Raw genomic sequence first — 18,029 nt, 5'->3', positions numbered from 1 at the left:
ACATGGACGCAGCATTGAGCACCTAGAGATTTTAAAGTTCCTCTCGTACCGGAGCCAGAACATGAACAACTTACTTGTTTTAAGGAGGAGATTGAGAAGGAGAAGGACGAGGTTTTTGGCCGTGGTGTTTTGTGGGGCAGCGGCAGCGACGTCTGTTGAAAGGAACGTGTGGATGCGGAGATGTAGCCAAGAGTGGTGAGTGGTGATGTGCTTCACTTCAGTGACATGGAATTCATTAACAATTTTCATATGGCAAGAATAACATTTGTGTACATTTGTGAGCGCCTACTTGTGCCAAGTTCACCTTGTGATAACGTGTAGGTCAGATGAATGCGCTTTGATCGTTCAGACTGAAGTCACATGTCAAAAGATCAGATATGTATCAGTTTCAGGAGCACATATCCAAGTGTCCTGGGTTGCATTTGAAAAAATCGGATCTGTGTCATTAAAAGATCAGATACAGGTCACATAGGGGCCAAAAAATCGGATTTGGGTCACTTCAGGCTGCAGTCTGAACGTAGTCTTAGTCTATACTTGGGTGAAATATTCCGCAGCAGGGCTTTAACACAGTGCCTACACACAGAAACATGTGTGAGTGTAGGGGACACGTGCGGACACGGGCCGATCACGTTGCGTTTGAGCCCCATCTTGAGTTACCTGGGTCGGTCTTTGGAGCGTCGCGTCTGTGTGTGAATGTGTTTATGCCTGTTTGCATTAGTTTACAGAGTTCACCTCCAATAAACCAGCGCCTTCTGAGAAATTCTGTTTAGCAAGAGAGCAGCTCTGACCCACATAAACACCGAGACCTGTGACGCAAGAGCGGGGCATGTCAGCAGAGCCAGTACTGTCACTTTAAAGGTGCCCTATGGAACCTTTCTGCCACCTGCTTGTCACCATGGAGATGTTATTGCTCAGCCTGGAATGTAATAAACTATGGGTTCAAACATGTTAACATACAAACAGACAGGTGACAACAACAAGGTATGTTACAGGTTAGATCTGCGGAGAGAAGACGACCAACTACAGTAAGAATTTTTGAATCATTAGAAAACTGTGAGATAGTTTAAAGCCTAATACTGTGTAGGTCTGGGTATCATTAAGAGGTTGCCGATACGATACAAATCTCGATACAGTGCACTTTCGATTCAGTACGATATATTTCAAATTGATTCAATACAATTCAGTAAAAAATAAAGGCTAAATAATCCGTGTATCATTCGTTCATTCGCTTTTCAAAGTAAAACCAAAAAAAAACCAAAAAAAAAAACTGCTATTTTCTTCATTATTTGTCTCCAAAACCAAAATGAAAAAAACAGATAATGATTTGTTTTTCAGTTTTTGATTTTGTGTTTAAATGAATAATGAAAAAAAAAAGGATAAAAGCCGTTTCCTGTTTACGTGACTTAAACTGTGATGCCGGGCTGAAGCAGGACAAAACCAGGACTAAACCGTTTTCAGTCCTGGTCTGGTCCCGGTTTCAATCACGGTCTGGTCAAGGCCTCAGTCCTGGTCTAAGTCCTGGTCTGGTCTCGGTCTGGTGTTTTTTAACTTTTGGTTATGTATTGAAAAACGAATGAACAAATGATACACAGATTTTAAATCATGGCTGTGATACTAAAAGTCTTTGTTAAACCACTTCTTGTTCAAAGTTCATATGAAACACAAACATTTTAATCATCAAAACAGTGAAAATGTGAAATGTCTCACATAAATAAGTTTCCTTCCTCTGGATTCAAGCAACAAATCTGTAGCTCTGTAACAAAATAATTTAGTAAAATATACCAGAAAATACTCTTGACGATATATATTGATACAGCAGTCCACGATATCGATACTATATCATCACATTAAACGATACGATATATTGTGTGAAGAATCCCTCAGTCGTCCAGGTAGAATCTGTGGCGAGGAGAAAAATCTGTTTGTCGACTGGACAAAAGTTAGTTTGGGTGAATACGTTTCGCAGCTCGCAGCTCTTTTGTCCAGTCGACAAACTGATTTTTCTCCTCGCCAATACGATATATCGATATTTCGATATTTTTGCACAGCCCTAATACTGTGGAATATTCCAGGTAAAGCAATATTACCTCCAAGGAGACAAGCAGACTGTGTATGTCTTACAAGTTACATAGTGCAGCATTAAAATAGTAAAACTCAAAGTTAAATGTGATGACCTCAGTTATCGCTTGAGTAAAAATACAGTTCATATTTGATTTGGAAATACAAGATCAGTTTATGTAAAGAAGCTGGCCAAAGTATTCAAAGTAGGAGGCAGATGCAACAACAAAAAAAAAGTCCTTAACCAGATGACATTTATTTCAAAACAGACTTCTGCAGTTCACCAACAAAAGTACAAATAGACAAAAAAATAAGTAACTCAAAGCAAAACCACCAAACACCTGCACAGAAGTTCTCTCCACAACTGATGACACCTGCTTTGCTTTTATACCCCGCCCAGGTGAGTATCCAGGTAACTTCCAAAGCAAAGCAAGTCCCCTTTAAAAATAATAATGTTTAGCATAAACTAACGTGAATTTAAAACGAGGCCCACTTTGTCACAGTTTATTTTTCTGTTTTCTTTTGACTTGTGCATTTACATTTATATAATTATGCCTTATTCCACACCTGTCTCTTACCATTTTTTTGCTACTTCTTAAGAATTTTTTATTACAATTTATAATTTTTTACTCTTTATTATTATATTATTTTGTGATGTGTGAGCTGCTGTGTCCAAATATTTTCCCTTGTGGATCAATAATGTTTATCTAAGTTTAATGCCATGCTGTGGAACATTCCAGATTCCAATGCAACACCTCCACGGAGACAAGCAGAAGGCAGACAGCTGAATGAAAAGTAAACATCTTTAAAAAAAAACAAAAAAAAACGTTTGTGTCTCGTGTTGCTTTTGTCACATTTGTTTTTAAACTGACAATAGAGGCTGTAAATCTGTTAATTCCTAATCTCTGTTCTCAATAATCGACTCAGAATCTCATTTATTTTAATATCTCCTCCTCTTCTCCTCCTCTTCTGTCTCTCACTCTCTCTGTTCGTAATTATAGGCAGGCTGTTGCTGTTGGATTGTTGTTACAGGAATAACTTTGGCCTTGGCAGATAACAAAGATATCTGAGAGAGTGTGATATGCTCTGGGAAACGTTCTGCACCGAACAGCTCTCTGCTCTTCACTCTTACAACTTCATTTCACTGGAATAAATACATTACTTTAACTTACTTTTAAAGGAAATAGTACGTCTGAGTGTAGCTGATTTATCACACCTTTTTTCTTGTACTTGAGTAATATTATTTTGTATTGTATTTTTGTATTTAAGTAACTATACAAAGTTTTACTGTAAATAAATGCATGAAAAAAGTTACCTTTATTATTATTTTTATGTTAAACCAGGGCATCATCAATTTGAAATGAATATATTCTTTTAACATATATTTATTTACATTTATTTATTTATTTTCTTTATAAGGGAAGCTCCTTGAGATGTGACAAAAATAGCATCTACAGAAAAGAAAGAATAAAACAAAACAAAAGACAAACAACACAAAGACAACAAACACACTATACAAAACAGGATCCTAAGATAAACATCTCTCTGATTTTATCATCCTCACACCTATATTTGTAAATTATTGAAGACATTTTTTATTGTTTTTATTGTTTTTATGTATTTTTTTAGTACTGCTTTATGTATTGATTTTATTATTTTTGTTTATTGATTTTATTATTATTATTATTTATTTTCTACAATGATTCTATTAGTTTCCTCATGTTTTGTACATAATTCTACACATTTTTATTTATTTATCAATTTATTTATCTATGTATTTATTTATTTATTCATCTATGTATTTATTTATTTATTTATTTTTTGTATGTATTTATTTATTTATTTTAAGTAAACTGTTTGATATTGCTATGTAAAGCACTTTGGAAACTGTCTTGTTTATGATATGTGCTATACAGATAAAGTTGGACTGGATTGAAAAAAGCAACTCTATGTACAACAGAAAGTAAATAAAACAAAAATGTATTTTTATGGAAAACAGGAGCAGGATGTTTGTTTTTATCTGAAGACTGACGCCTTAAACAGGTGGATTGTTGTGATTGATCAGATTGAGGAGGGCAAGTTGTTCCATTCATTTGGGACTTTGAAGTTAAATGCTCTTTTTTTATAGTAGGAACATTAAAAAATTGTTGTTCAGTGTGACGTAAATTATATCCTGATCTAAATGGAATTAGAAACTCTTTGATCATAAACGATAAACTTTTGTCCCTTTGTTAACAATATTATTAGTTTGCACGACCATAAACGAGGGAAAATAAAAAAATAAATAAAATAAAATAAAAACGAGGAAGAAAGAACTTTCTGGTAGAGATTTTGGTTTGTAAAATATTCGGCGCAATGACTTTAAACAGTCCAACACTGTAGAAACCTTTTAAAAAGAGTATAGAGTAGACTGTTGTGTTTTGGAAAATATGGAGCTTTGGAGTTGATGAATTGTGCATTGAGTTTTGTTTGTTTAATTTATATTTTGTTTATTTATATGTACAGTGAGTGGAATTGTGAATGCAAACTTGTTGTGCATGCGTTTGGTGCCTTTTGTTTCAGCTCGGACTCTTCCTGTCATGACCCATGTAGTCTTGGTTTATGTTTTGTTTTTGTTTGCTGCAAATGATCCATTAAAAAAAAAAAAAATGAAAGAAAGAAACTCTTTTAAGTAACCTGGGAACTTTGAGTAATAACATTTAAACACAAATTGTAAAGTGTAGCTGTCTTCTGGATGACATTTTAACACAAACCTACACATACTATTATAAATAACATCTAACAATTGAAGATTTAATTAGAAGTTGAGGTGTTCTGATAAATTATGTTTGCGTAGTCGAGTATTGGTAGACACTTTCTTTATAACTAAATTTAAATGTGAGTTAAAATTATATTGAGAATCTAAAACAAGACCAAGATATTTAAATACATTGAAAATAGGGACGTAAAGTGGATTTAAATTAGGTAAATATTTCATTATTTCAGCCTTGCCTGTTATTTTCCCATTTAACACCGCCCTCTGCTGGCCGTGTTCACAATCACACCCTAAAATATCGCGTTCACTTTTGTTTATAGTTACGGTAAAAATGGCGGCCCTAGCAACGACGCAAGGTACGCAACATCACGGCGCGGTACGTGTAAGATTTTATTTCACCTACAAACCTGTTTCTATTCATGATTTGGCTATTAAAGTTGATGTTTTAGTCATTTAGTGCGTGTATCGGCGGGAAAAAAAGAACAGAATGTTGAATTTCGAGCCAATTACGAAAAAAAAGTTGAATTATTATACGAGAGCTAGCCTAGCATTGTAAAGTGTATTGTGGTAAACTCGAAAAGAAGTAGCACTTTAATCTTCATTTTTTACGCAAAGTTCTCAAATAATTACGTAAAAGATGCAAAGGATGACAAATTATACACTGTAAAATCTAATAAGTAGAGCTCTGATTGCCTTGAAATTGTGAATCTAATCATTCTTGTAATAAGTGTAAAGTAAATTCCTCTTTCATCTAACCAGGCACACAAGTTAAGAGTACTTTAGTTTTCATTCATTAAACTCATGTTGTGAAACTGTGCCAACTAATCAGTCAATTCCTCAAATCTGAAATATGTAATAACCAGAGGTGAGGACTTGCAAGTTATGAGTTGGACTCGAGTCAGACTTGAGTCACTATTTTTAGGACTTAAGACTTGACTTGATAAAATGGACTAAGACTTGATACTCTACTTGGACTTGAAGGTTTGTGACTTGGGACTTGACTCAGACATGAGGCCTGTGACTCGAGAAGACTTGATGCTTCTCCTAAAAAAAATATTCTTTTTTGTTTACAGTTGATAAATGCAGTACTGTGATATGGTATCCTAAAATGTACTACATTAATACACAGTATTATACAGTAATCTATAGTACAATACAGTAAAACAGAGGGAACTACAAAGAACTACACGACAAAATAAGAGTTATTAAGCACTTTTAAATCTGAATTCATTCTGTTCTGATTGTAATGATTCACACAAAGATCTTGTCAAGACATTTAAAAAGGAAAAATTTGCATTTCTGCAATTCTTAAATACTCATATATAAATATACCATAACTTTTAAGTACAATTTATTTTTCATTTATTTCACGTTTATTGTGTTTATTTATTTAATGAGACAGGGACAGTGCACAATTTTTACATTAACCTTAACAGGAGAGCTGCATTCTACATCAGGTTGTAGCACCAGTGCTAATTTCCACCTGTCATCCCTGGGCAGGTTCATTGATTGATTGTATTTAATTGACTTTGGCTATCAACTGTTCTTCTTGGAGACCTATGTAGCTTGTTTTGGGTTGATGGGGGGAAACCAGGGTTCCTGGAGGAAACCCATCTAGACACGGGGAGAAACATGCAAAGTTTAAAATTCATATAAATTGCAAAAATCTAAACTATATTTGGTACTTCTTTGGTTTAAAGACTTGACATGACTTGAAGCTCAAAGCAGATGACTTGGACTTGACTTGGACTTATGGGCCAGTGACTTGAGACTCGACTTGGACTTGCCTGTATTTGACTTGGGACTTGACTCGGACTTGAGGTCAAAGACTTGAGACTTACTTGAGACTCGCAAAACAATGACTTGGTCCCACCTCTGGTAGTAACCTTTATTTTAAGAGTTGAGTTCATCTTACTTGGTAGGTCTAAAAATGGACTATTCTAAGTCTAAACTAGGGCTAAACCAGGACTAAAAAGGACTACACGTGCTGTATATAATAGTTCTAAACAAGGTCTAAACCAAAGGGTGACAGAAATGTGGACTAAATTGACAGTTAGAGAACCACTGACTAGAGTATTCAAAACTATCTATTCTATCTATTTATCATATCCTTTTTTTTCTGAACAGGCTGGTGAAAACATAAAACCACACACGTCCGTTTCAGCCCCGACTCAACATTATGTGGACGACAAAAAGGCTAAACAGAAAACTGCAGAGTTTCTGAGGGAGGCCGAGAGCAACAGAAGGCTGTGAGTGTGGGTGAAAGAGCAGTTTGACTTGGGCTAAAAGTAGCTACTGATTATTATTATTATTATTATTATTATTATTATTATTATTATTATAAAAAAAAAAAAAAAAGCTGCTGAAATCATAGTTTAATCCGGAGGAGTTTGGTTGAAGCATTTGATTGATAAGTACCGTGAAAATGTATAACTCATACAGGCAACAAACCCAGTATTGCCTGTAAAATGTGTTATTGTCATCATCACTGTTTTGTTACTGTTCATTTTTATCATTCATTTTGTGCTTTGTTTATGAAGAAAATATTAAATTGTATATTATTTAAAGGAAACACATAGACTCCACTTACTTGACCTGTTTTAGATCAATATTGTGGTTTAAAATGAAAGTTAAAGGCTCCACAGCATACAGGTCTAACTTAAATTTCTTCAATTACAGGTGGTTTTGTAGCTCAAGTTTCATGTTTTTTCTTTATGTCCACAGAATCGAGAAGCTGCAGAAAGAGCGACCTCTCGTTGCTCAGTGCAGAAAAAGTGGATGGACAGATGTTTGTGCAGAAGTGGAAGAATACGAGAAAGTCCTGGATGGAGAGAGAAAAACAGAAAGTTGGTATCTGACAGACACGCCAGAGGGAGACTACTGAAGGTTTTCAAAAATATCTGTGAATGAAAAAAAAAATCTAAACTCAAAATATTATTTTGCTAAAACTACATAGTTTAATACATTCTACTATTCGACATTGCATATTGTAGAATTATTAAATGTAACACATTATATATAATATGTTTTTTGTTTATGTTTAATGAATATAAAAAGCCTGTTTGTTTGTAACATCTTTTTCTGTTTCATCTAGAGGCAAATTTTAAAAAGAAGTTGTTAAAGATCCAAAATGGTGTCCGAAAATTCCAGTTGCAGCTGACAGACGTGAAACCAACTCCTGAGTGTGAGTATAAAAGGGACTAATTCAGACATGTCAAACTCAGGCCCGGGAGCCAAAATTGGCCCACGATATAATTATATTTGGACCATGAGATCATATAAAATATGTATTAGAGCTGCCTACCGGCTGCAGACATTATTTATTAAAAATTTTGTGATTATTTTATGTTTTGCTTGTTCTGTATTCAATGTTTAAGCAAAACTATTATTAAACATTTATTTTAATAAGAAAAGGTTTAACATTACATATCTCGAAAGAAGAGAAAACATGCGGAGGTTGTTGAAAATGTTCAGTAAATATTTATTTTGACCCATGACTTAGTCCCAGTTTTTAATTTTGACCCTCTGTGAATTAGAGTTTGACACCCCTGCACTAGTTTAATGCAATGACTAGAAGAAAAATCATACTTGTAACAATAACAAGTAGACAGTAACAAGTAGCGGACACTTTTCTAAAAAAGTTGACATAATACATCTTTAATTTGCCTCTGGGACTGGTCTAAATGTGCACTGTGATCTGAACCTTGATGTTGATTTTGTTTTTAGTGATAGAAAAATTGAAAGAAATCATGTCTGAAGTGGAAAGTTCAATCAGCAGTCTAAAGGAAGAACAGCGAAACAAGTAAGTAAGACTCGAGTAAAGAAACAAAACCTACATCAGTATTTTTTATAAATCCTTTTTTTTTAATAGATTTGAAGAACTTCTAAAAGAGGAGAGGGCTTACAGACAAGAGATCACTGCTTATGAGAAGAAAATTGAAAACTGGAGTGTTAGTGTTAGAACAGAGAGCAGACCCCAGACGTCAACCATTTCAAAGGTACAGTCTGTCTGTCAATGCCTGTTACAAGCTCACACAAATCTGATTAATATTCGATCTCTAGAATACTTAAATGTCATGCAAACTGTACAATTTAATGTGAGTAATCAGAGGGGCTGTGATCAGAACAAAATGAGAGGATGTAACTCTTTATATTTCATTTGAATAATCTTTTGGCTCCAGATTTTGAGTGTGCATGTAACCACAGCCAGTGTTTTTGCAACAAATGTAAATCTAAACTGCTTTTTTTGTGTAGCAGTGTGTCTATGTGCTCAATTTCTGCCATTTAAAATATCAATATTCAGCCTGGTACAATGCATCTCTCCTGTTAAGGTTAATTTATATTGTGCGCTGTCACTGTCTTGTTAAATAAATTAAAAATAAAATATCAATATCAGTTTTTAGTATTTTATTCTGGTCAGGTTTGGGATATCTGAAGTTAATTTTATATTTTGTAATACTTTTTTTTTTAAACATCAAAAGATTTCTTACTTTAATGTCTCAAATCTGTCCATTAGACCAGACTTCAGGACCGAGACCTCCCCTCTGAAGTGAGAGCTCTGGAGTTGTACCTGAACAGAACCGGAGGCTCCAGTGGAGGCTGGGATCAGTTTGACCACCAGGCTTTTCTAAAGGTAATAATAACAGTACATTTAAAGATGCACTATGTAACATTTCTTATGGACAAAAGAGTGGGTTACTCGGTTTCAACACAAAGATGTCGAACTGAAAACGTAAGATGAAAGGTGGATGGGAGAAGGTTAAAGACAGAAAACCTAAGTCACTTGGAAATGAAATGATTTAGGTGTTTTTGTTAGTAAACAATCAGAAGTGTGTTTTCTTCAGTTATTTCATTATTGATTTATTGAAATTATTGATTATTAATTATACCCATGGTAGGCCTATTTGTGGGGGAAAGTCCACGGCTGTTTTTTGGTCCCAGTCCGTTCCTGATCTGCAGTATTCTTGTCTTCATAATGTTGTTATTGCTTTGTTGTTTTTCCTTTTCGTGCTGTCAGTCCTCCCTGCGTACAGGGCACACAGGCTTCCTCCTTTATGTGAGCTGATTAGAAAAGCAAGACGAAATGCGAAGCAGAAACTAATCTAAATTTATGTTACAGTGTTGGCATAGAGGAGCCTACAGCACAGAGCAGCAGCATGTGGTTGAAGTTTGCCAAATAAAAGTGCACAAATGCATCTGTGTTTGTCACAGTGTGCGTTTGGTAAATGTGCAGAGGCTGGTAAATATCATTGCAAAACCAGTAAGAGAATGCAACTCCAGTTAGGAACTTGAAAAAACACGTTTAAAATCCTACCCACTTTCTTCACTTTTTTCAGTTTTCTTTAAAGTGCTAGTGAAAGTTCTTTTAAAGAAGGGGTTCTCAAGATGTGGATAAGGGTCCAAAAAAGGGGCGTAGAGTGTTGAAGTGCAGTACAGTTTGCTTGGCTTTGTAGTAGGTTGATCAATTTAACTTGGTCATTTAAAAAAAAAGTGCAGTAGCTCACATGATGAAAAAGTGTGGGCACCCTGGTCCACAGTATTCCTCAAACCTATTTCTTTCCATGGATACAATCGGGTGACCACCAGGCCATGCTCTGTGGAGAGGCAACTCTGCTCACTTTAAAAATATATGTTTTAACAAGGTATATGTGAGCAAAAAAAACCTCCCAAAACTCCTGTAACTGAATAAATACATGATATATACAAATGTGATGACAAATTGTGAAAAACAATAACGGCTCCACAAGCAGGTGACCGAACTCCTCCAAAAAACTTACACATTAAGTTAATATTACAGGGGTGTGAAGTAGAGTTTGTATGGTCTTTCTGATGTTGTACAAATGTCACTAGTTTTGTTTATCAATACCCAAACATGTACAGTGGACTAATTTTCCCGACTAAAACGAGCTCAAAATCTGGAGATGGGTCCCTCGATCAGGTGTCCCCAGCGACTTTGGAGGAAAGGTCAAATGCAGAGGACAGTTTTCTTCCCGGAACAGTAAAATATACTTTACCTCACAGGTGTGGACAAAGTTTCGTGGTCAGCCGGCGTACAGGAAAGAGGCGAAGCTGTACCTGCCCAGTAAAACAGAGGAGGAGATAGAAGAACATGAGGAATGGTACAAAGAACTGATCCACCTGCAGGACAAGAAGAAAGAGGCAAGTGAAAGAGTTTTGTCTGGAATGTTCCATGGCAGGACATTAACTGTATCCATCTAGCGTTTATTCTTCTTCTAGCGTTTATTCTACAGATGTTTTTATTGCTCAAAAACACAATAATTTCTTCTGTGAATAGGGGCAACTCTCCACAGATCTGAACTGTAATGTAGTGTAGTTTAGACCTGGTTTAGTCCTGGTGTAGTCCTGGTTTACATCTGGTTTACACCTGGTTTATTCCTGGTTTAGTTCTGGTTTAGACCTGGTTTAGACCTGGTTTACATCTGGTTTACACCTGGTTTATTCCTGGTGTAGTCCTGGTTTAGTCCTGGTTTATTCCTGGTTTAGACCTGGTTTAGACCTGGTTTAGTCCTGGTTTAGTCCTGGTTTAGTCCTGGTGTAGTCCTGGTTTACATCTGGTTTACCCCTGGTTTAGTCCTGGTTTATTCCTGGTTTATACCTGGTTTAGACCTGGTTTAGTCCTGGTTTATTCCTGGTTTAGACCTAGTTTAGTCCTGGTTTAGACCTGGTTTAGTCCTGGTTTATTCCTGGTTTAGACCTAGTTTATTCCTGGTTTATTCCTGGTATAGTTCTGGTTTAGACCTAGTTTAGTCCTGGTTTAGACCTGATTTAGTCCTGGTTTAGACCTAGTTATAGTCCTGGAACGGGACACCTCTACCTCTGTCAAAATGCAGAGACAATTTGCATTTAACAAAATAAAGCTGTTCTCAGTTTTTTTATTAGTCTAATCATAACTATTGTGCATTTTACACAAGTTTAGGCTTTTGTTTACAGTTATGGAATTATCTATACGTATGTCATATCTTCTGCCTGTTCAATCTTGAAGTAAAACGATCGACTTAAATCAAAGTTAGAAAAGCACATATTAAAAGAGATTGCAGTGCATTGTTGTTGTGTATGTATTTATTGACTGTGAAAATGCTTTCCAATTTTGTACGCAACATCTTCAGGCGATCCAAAGATGGAAGACGAGTCGGCAAATGGAGCGTGAGAGCAGGATGCAGAGCCAAGAGGAGACAGACAAGGTCAAACGAAAAGAGAAAACAGCCATCATCCAAGCCCAGAGGCAGAAGTGAGAACGAAACTATTAAAGATCTTATTTTAGACCAAATTGACTCTAGCCTGTGACTGTAATGTTATTTGAGAAAGACTTCTTTAACTGTCTGATTGTGTTAAAAGAGCTGACAGATTAAAGGGACAGTCCGGAATTTTGGACATAGGGCCTCATTTCCTAGTGAGCCAGAGTGTTGGAGACGTGTGGAGACACTTTTTAAAAATATTCCATCCAGTCCTTGTATTTGTAGAGGTCGCTGGTGCTAGGCTAGTGCATGTCAATGGCCATAGTTATCCTGCCACTAAAAACAGTCTTACCCACTCCACAAAACACCCGAAGCAAATCTATTATTACACCAGACTGTCGATGTGAATGTTTGTGTCAATAGAATAATTTTAGAAGTAAAACCAACCTTGCATTTGAAGGATTTATGTCTGAGCAGTAGCAGAGAGTTTTACTTCCTGATAGAAAGTTTGGCAGCGGCGGACTGATATATGAGAAAATAGTCCCTCAACATGCGACAATTCGATGAGATGTAAGGTTATTTTTATTTCAAACATTATTCTATCAACACAAACATTTACATTGACAGTCTAGTGTAATAATAGTTTTGCTTTGGGTGTTTTGTGGAGTGGGTAAGACTGTTTTTAGTGGCAGGATAACTATGGCCATTGACATGCACTAGCCTTGCACCAGCGACCTCTGCAAATACAAGGACTGGACGGAATATTTTTAAAAAGTGTCTCCACACGTCTCCAACACTCTGGCTCACTAGGAAATGAGGCACTATGTCCAAAATTAAAACTGTCCCTTTAAGGCTAACTTGAGTATCGATTACAGATTATGTCAAAATGTCGTTTTTATCTTGTGTCTCATATCGTCTTGTGGGAATTGTGTATTATTAGACTGAGACTTAGACTAACTTTACTGATCCACGAGGGAAATGATCTGGACAGAGCAGCTCACACATCACAATACACATCATAACAAAGAACAAAAATATAAATCGTAATATGGCATTAAAGTGAATTAAGACATCATTATTATTATTCGTAACACTCACTGTATTAGCTCTGGGTTAATTACATTCAAATCTTTTATCAGAGCTGAAGAAGAAAAGAGGGAAAAGTTGCTGCAGCTGGAGAAGTGGAAGAAAGAACAACAGATGAGAGAGGAGGAGGAGGAGCAGCAGAGACTGGCCGAGGAAATCAGACGGCAGAAGCGAGCCAAGGTGAAAGGTTGTCATAAAAAAATGTGTTTATTTAGAGTAAATTCTGTTTCTAAAATGTACTGTATGTATATTCCCCCCGCCCTCAGGAAGAACGTCGTCGTCAATTAGAAGTGAAACTGATTGTAGAGGAGCAGCTCAGACTGAAGAGAGAGGAAGAGGAGGAGGAGCAGAGGAGGAAGAGAGAGGAAGAAATGAGAGAGACGGAGGAGAGGAGGAGAGAGGCTACGAGGGGGATCAAGAAGTTCAACGAAAGGGTACGAGGGTTATACACTGAGAAATAAGCTATATAATCATAGGTTATGGTCCGCGTATTGTTCGTTCTTTTGAATTTCACTTAAGAACGAAAAACAATGAAATGGAAAAACAGTTTGTTATTTTGGATGTTTCATCTTCCTGCTACAGATAATATTATGAGGACTTTTTGCCAAAATGAGAAAATACACTGTTTTAAATTCTCAATTGTTATCATTATCTACGTCTACGTCCCGGGAGCCATATCTTTTAAATCTGTCCCGTTAACTTGAGTAATAGTAATAATAATAATAATTTCCAGTGTTTTAAAAGTAATTTCTATAGATAGTAAACACTGTTGGACTTGAAAGACAGATATTTTGTTGTAATGATTTTCAATTATGGGATATTTCAATAACATGGGAGATGTTTTCTACTTATCCCATGTTATTTTTTTCTCTTATGAGGTGGATTACCAAAAAACTCCATCCATCTGCTCCTGGTCCGGCCCTTCTGTCAAATTTTAGAATCCTTTGTGGCCCACGAGTCGAAAAAGTTTGCCCACCCCTCGTCTAACCTATAAATACGATTATGACACTTTCAAATTAGAGAACGTGCACAGAGCCTAGAAATGTTTGTACCGTAGTCATTTTGCGAAGACTCTTATGCGCAGCTTTAATGTTTTTCTGCAGGACCTACTTAAAGTGGAGGCAAAGTTTCATGAAAGACAAATGCAGAAACAACAGGAGGAGGACAGACAGAGAAGAATCATTTCAAAGCTTCGGGAAAAGGTAAAAATTGTCTTTTATTATGACTTCACACAAGTTTAATACTGATTGATTGAAGTCTCTGTCATGTTTTAAAAAGTAAAGTAATTGTTTTAAATGTCAAACAGGTGGAGGGTCACGTGAGCAGAGACCCGTCCAGACTGACCCGTCCCACTAAAGGATGGGAGGAACGGATGAAAAACATTGGTCCATCAGGGTCAGGGCCTGTTCTACACATGTACCACAGGTAATGACGTCCACAAAGGCCTCGTAACTACTTTTCTTTTTTCATGTAGTGGAATAAAATTGGTTTGTATAAATGTGGCTTCACGTGGCTGAGCAACGCGCAACAAGAAAGTCTCAGGTTGCAGGCCTTTCAGTGTGGAATTTGCATGTTCTGCCTGTGTGTGGGTGGGTTTCCCCAGGCCACTCTTGTTTCTCCCATCACTGTATTTTTCTGCACTATAGGGCGCACTTAAAAGCCTTTAATTTCATTTAAAAAAATGACTGCTTGCCTTAGAATGCAGAGCGCCTTATATATGATTTTATTGGGGTGTCTTAGTACGACTTTAGTAAACTACAAAGCCGCACCACCTGCAGCATTACGGCTCCCATAGTCAGGAGCATCGCGGAGTAATACATACTGTGATTCCTTTTAATATCAAAATGCACCTGTCACGAGACACGCTTACAACACCAACTTTAAACTCAAGGCTGTTATAAAGTGAAAGTGCGAGCTGCGTGGGAGCAGTGTATGAGAGAAGGAGAACACACATTCACCAAGACAGGGAGACAGCGCCGAGCGACTCCCAACGGATCGTGGACACCTGTATCAGTATCAACTGTGGTCTGAGCTTTCACCAAGACCGGAATCATCACTGAACTGCCAGGTGTTTCGTTTAATGCGCTTTATAGTCCAGTGCAGTTTATATGTGAATAAAGTTTGAAAATAGACCATTCAATGACAGTGCACCTTATAATCCAGAGCGCTGTATAGTGCGGAAAATACGGTAGGTGTAATACTCCAGCTAAGGTAGTCCTGACCAAGACTAGTTCAAGTTCTGGAGATTCTGGAGATTCCTGAGTACTGGAGGATAAGTCAAAAGCAGAGTATGAATTTCTCTCACAGAGATTAATTAAGTTTACCATATCTTCAAATGTATTTGGAGTTTAGTGTTTCATTACAAATCATACCAGTTATATTAGTTTATCAGTACATCTTATTCTTTACATGTGAAATCCATCCTTCGTATATTCTCATTTGTTGCAGAGCTGTGCCCACTTGGAGACAAGGACTATGAAATCTACTGGATGTCACCGAAACTATTTCTTTATAATTATTCAGTCAATCTGTAGTTATATTGAATGTTATTTATATTATTGTGTAAATAAATACATAAAGAAATATGTTTTTTGTCTGTCTAATTATTAGAGATGTAACAATAACCAAAATATTGTGATATTGTATCTTATTATTATTATTATTATTATTATTAACAACAACAACAATAATAATAATATATTTATTATTTAATAATTGTAATTCATAATTAATATAATTATGTATTTATTTATGGGGGGGTTTGCTATGTTTCAGTCTGGTGCCTTTTTGTTTGTATTTGGGGTTCTGAAGTATTAAAAAATAAATAAATAAGTAAATAAATAAATAAATAAAAAGTTTTGAGCTTTTACTTTTTGAACCTTTATTTTTTAAAAAACGGCAACCACACCGGAAACACTTCCAGGGTGCGGATGCAAAGATGGCGGAAGAAGAGAAGCAGTGTGAAGAATTTGAACAAATAGACTTTTTAAGAGACAGACATGTGCGATTCTTCCAGAGAACGCTACAGATTTTACCCGAGAGATACTCCTCATTAGAAACCACCAGGTACGTTTGCGCCACGCGTTTCGATCTGCGCCATTTTATCTTAAATGATGCTACAATCTCACTAGCATCAGAGCTATTTGTAGCCTCCCATCTGAGTGAATGGAGGCTGCGCACAGGATAAAACAAATAAAAAAAATGTTATATTTACCTAAAAACTGGCTGTAGTAAACCATGATACAGCCTGGATAGTATATATGAGGTTTAATGTCAGTGTGTTCGTTTAAATGTGCAAAAGCAGATGTTTTCAGTGAAAGTGAATAATAATAATTCTCCTTAACGTGAACAAATTTTTAATCATAAACTTCATAAACTAAATCCTCGGTTTGGAGTTGTTGGTAATAATAAAACTGAGAAACGAGTGCATAATTAAGTAAAATTGTTATGCACCCATTCTTAACATATGAGCCAGTATAGTCACATTTTCTTTGTGTTTTTGTCATTTTTAAGCAGCTTTTCTCTATTTTACCTAAACAAATTACAATTTATGCCTCTCTTTACTCTTGGCAGGGATCAAATTGGTCAAAAATGGGGACACCTGGGTAGGGGTGTGCATTGCCATGAATCTGGCGATACAATATGCATCACAATATGCCTGTCTCGATTCAGTATATCTCGATATATCCTAAAACAAAGGACGATATATTGTGACTTATCAATAATTATGCATAATATTTTGATCAAGTAGCATTCACAAGAACAAAATTTACTCAAATACAGTTTATTTAATTTTTAAATCATGAGAACAATAAATTGAACTTATGAATTTTTCATGAAAAACCTGACTTTCAAAAATCGATTCAGACACATTTTGATCGATATAAGAATCGTGCACTGAAGTATTGCGATATATCACTGAATCGATATTTTCTTACACCCCTACCCCTGGGACATTTTTGTATAAAACTGGATCAAATCAGCGGTTTTGGATAAATCTGCTGGGACAGGGGACACAGGGCTCAAAACTGGGACTGTCCGTGGTGAAATAGGGACATCTGGTGACTAGGGCAGTAACAATAACTGAAATATCGTGATATCGTATCGTCAAAAGTCTCACAATAATAGTGTGGGCTGTCACAATATATCGAATTACAAAATCCTTTGCTTAAATGCATTGTTTCATAGTACTAATATCTAATAAACATTGGGAACTACATATCCCATGATTCATTTCAGTGCAGATAACATGAAGAAATATGTTTTTACTTGAATTCTTGGGATTATGATGAAAATAGTTCACAGTCAGGGTATTTTAAAAGCAAAAAAGCCTCTCCAAAATATTGCAATAAATGGCGTACCGTGAGATACGATAAAGATTTTAAAAAAATAGTTACTTCTATATGTTAGTTATAACACTATAAGCATATATAACTTGTTTTATAAATTTTTGCTCAGCTTTTAAGGGTGAAAATTAGACTATTGTTGTATTGTCATAAATCTCCAGAAGTAGCTTTGTCTTATTTTAATCACCTTTTAATCATCACTAATGAGAATAAGTGACATATTTATTTATTTATTTATTGTATTTAATAAAATGTATCATTCAAATAAGAATCACAGTTTTTTTCAGTAAAATAAAATGCCCACTAATGGGTCTAATATTATTTCTATTTCTTATGTGAACGCAGGTTGACTATAGTGTTCTTCGCTCTGTCCGGGCTGGATGTTCTGGACGCTCTGGACGTGATCGATAAAAAATCAATGATTGAATGGATTTACTCACACCAGGTTTTGCCTACAGAAGATCGTAAGTATTTATTGATTATTTATCACTGATTACTGTACATCTGATGGCTAAAAACTGTATATACACTACCAGTCAAAAGTTTGGACACACCCTCTCATTCAGTGTTTTTTTTTCTTTGTTTACT

At 35.8% G+C, this 18,029-nt stretch overlaps 2 protein-coding genes across 3 annotated transcripts in view; both read left to right on the top strand.

Annotated features, from left to right (window-relative positions):
• Positions 1-7,583: 7,583 nt before the first annotated feature.
• Positions 7,584-15,667, top strand: LOC110156383 (coiled-coil domain-containing protein 112). Of its 2 annotated transcripts, none has more exons than XM_055161775.1 (12): positions 7,584-7,663; positions 7,908-7,997; positions 8,540-8,615; positions 8,685-8,811; positions 9,330-9,446; positions 10,835-10,972; positions 11,941-12,062; positions 13,149-13,275; positions 13,362-13,529; positions 14,199-14,297; positions 14,402-14,520; positions 15,544-15,667. In XM_055161775.1, exons 1-12 carry the CDS (start codon positions 7,600-7,602, stop codon positions 15,572-15,574), a joined length of 1,278 nt encoding a protein of 425 aa, XP_055017750.1. In that variant the 5' UTR covers positions 7,584-7,599; the 3' UTR covers positions 15,575-15,667. The 2 variants fall into 2 exon arrangements, with proteins under 2 accessions (XP_055017750.1, XP_055017751.1); XM_055161776.1 differs by having other exon boundaries at positions 7,622-7,699.
• Positions 15,668-16,023: 356 nt separating this feature from the next.
• pggt1b (protein geranylgeranyltransferase type I, beta subunit) overlaps positions 16,024-18,029 on the top strand; it is a 28,127-nt gene continuing 26,121 nt past the window's right edge. Inside the window, exons 1-2 of the mRNA XM_020920591.2 lie at positions 16,024-16,161; positions 17,787-17,905. Of these exons, the coding sequence (XP_020776250.1) occupies positions 16,034-16,161; positions 17,787-17,905 (247 nt within the window). The 5' untranslated portion in view covers positions 16,024-16,033. The remainder of the gene's footprint in view (positions 16,162-17,786; positions 17,906-18,029) is intronic.

The sequence above is a fragment of the Boleophthalmus pectinirostris genome, unplaced genomic scaffold (assembly GCF_026225935.1).
Source record: "Boleophthalmus pectinirostris isolate CB_2022bp ecotype Guang Dong unplaced genomic scaffold, ASM2622593v1 HiC_scaffold_4, whole genome shotgun sequence".
Taxonomy (NCBI): Eukaryota; Metazoa; Chordata; class Actinopteri; order Gobiiformes; family Gobiidae; genus Boleophthalmus; species Boleophthalmus pectinirostris.
This window is presented reverse-complemented; position numbering and strand designations above follow the sequence as displayed.

What these genes read in the sequence shown, in the direction of transcription:
- LOC110156383 (XM_055161775.1), top strand. Translation starts at nt 7,600, where the DNA reads ATGTTTGTGCAGAAGTGGAAGAATACGAGAAAGTCCTGGATGGAGAGA. An exon ending in AAGGAAGAACAGCGAAACAA is followed by an intron (nt 8,616 to 8,684) that starts GTAAGTAAGACT and finishes TTTTTTTAATAG; the next exon opens with ATTTGAAGAACTTCTAAAAG. An exon ending in TGCAGGACAAGAAGAAAGAG is followed by an intron (nt 10,973 to 11,940) that starts GCAAGTGAAAGA and finishes CAACATCTTCAG; the next exon opens with GCGATCCAAAGATGGAAGAC.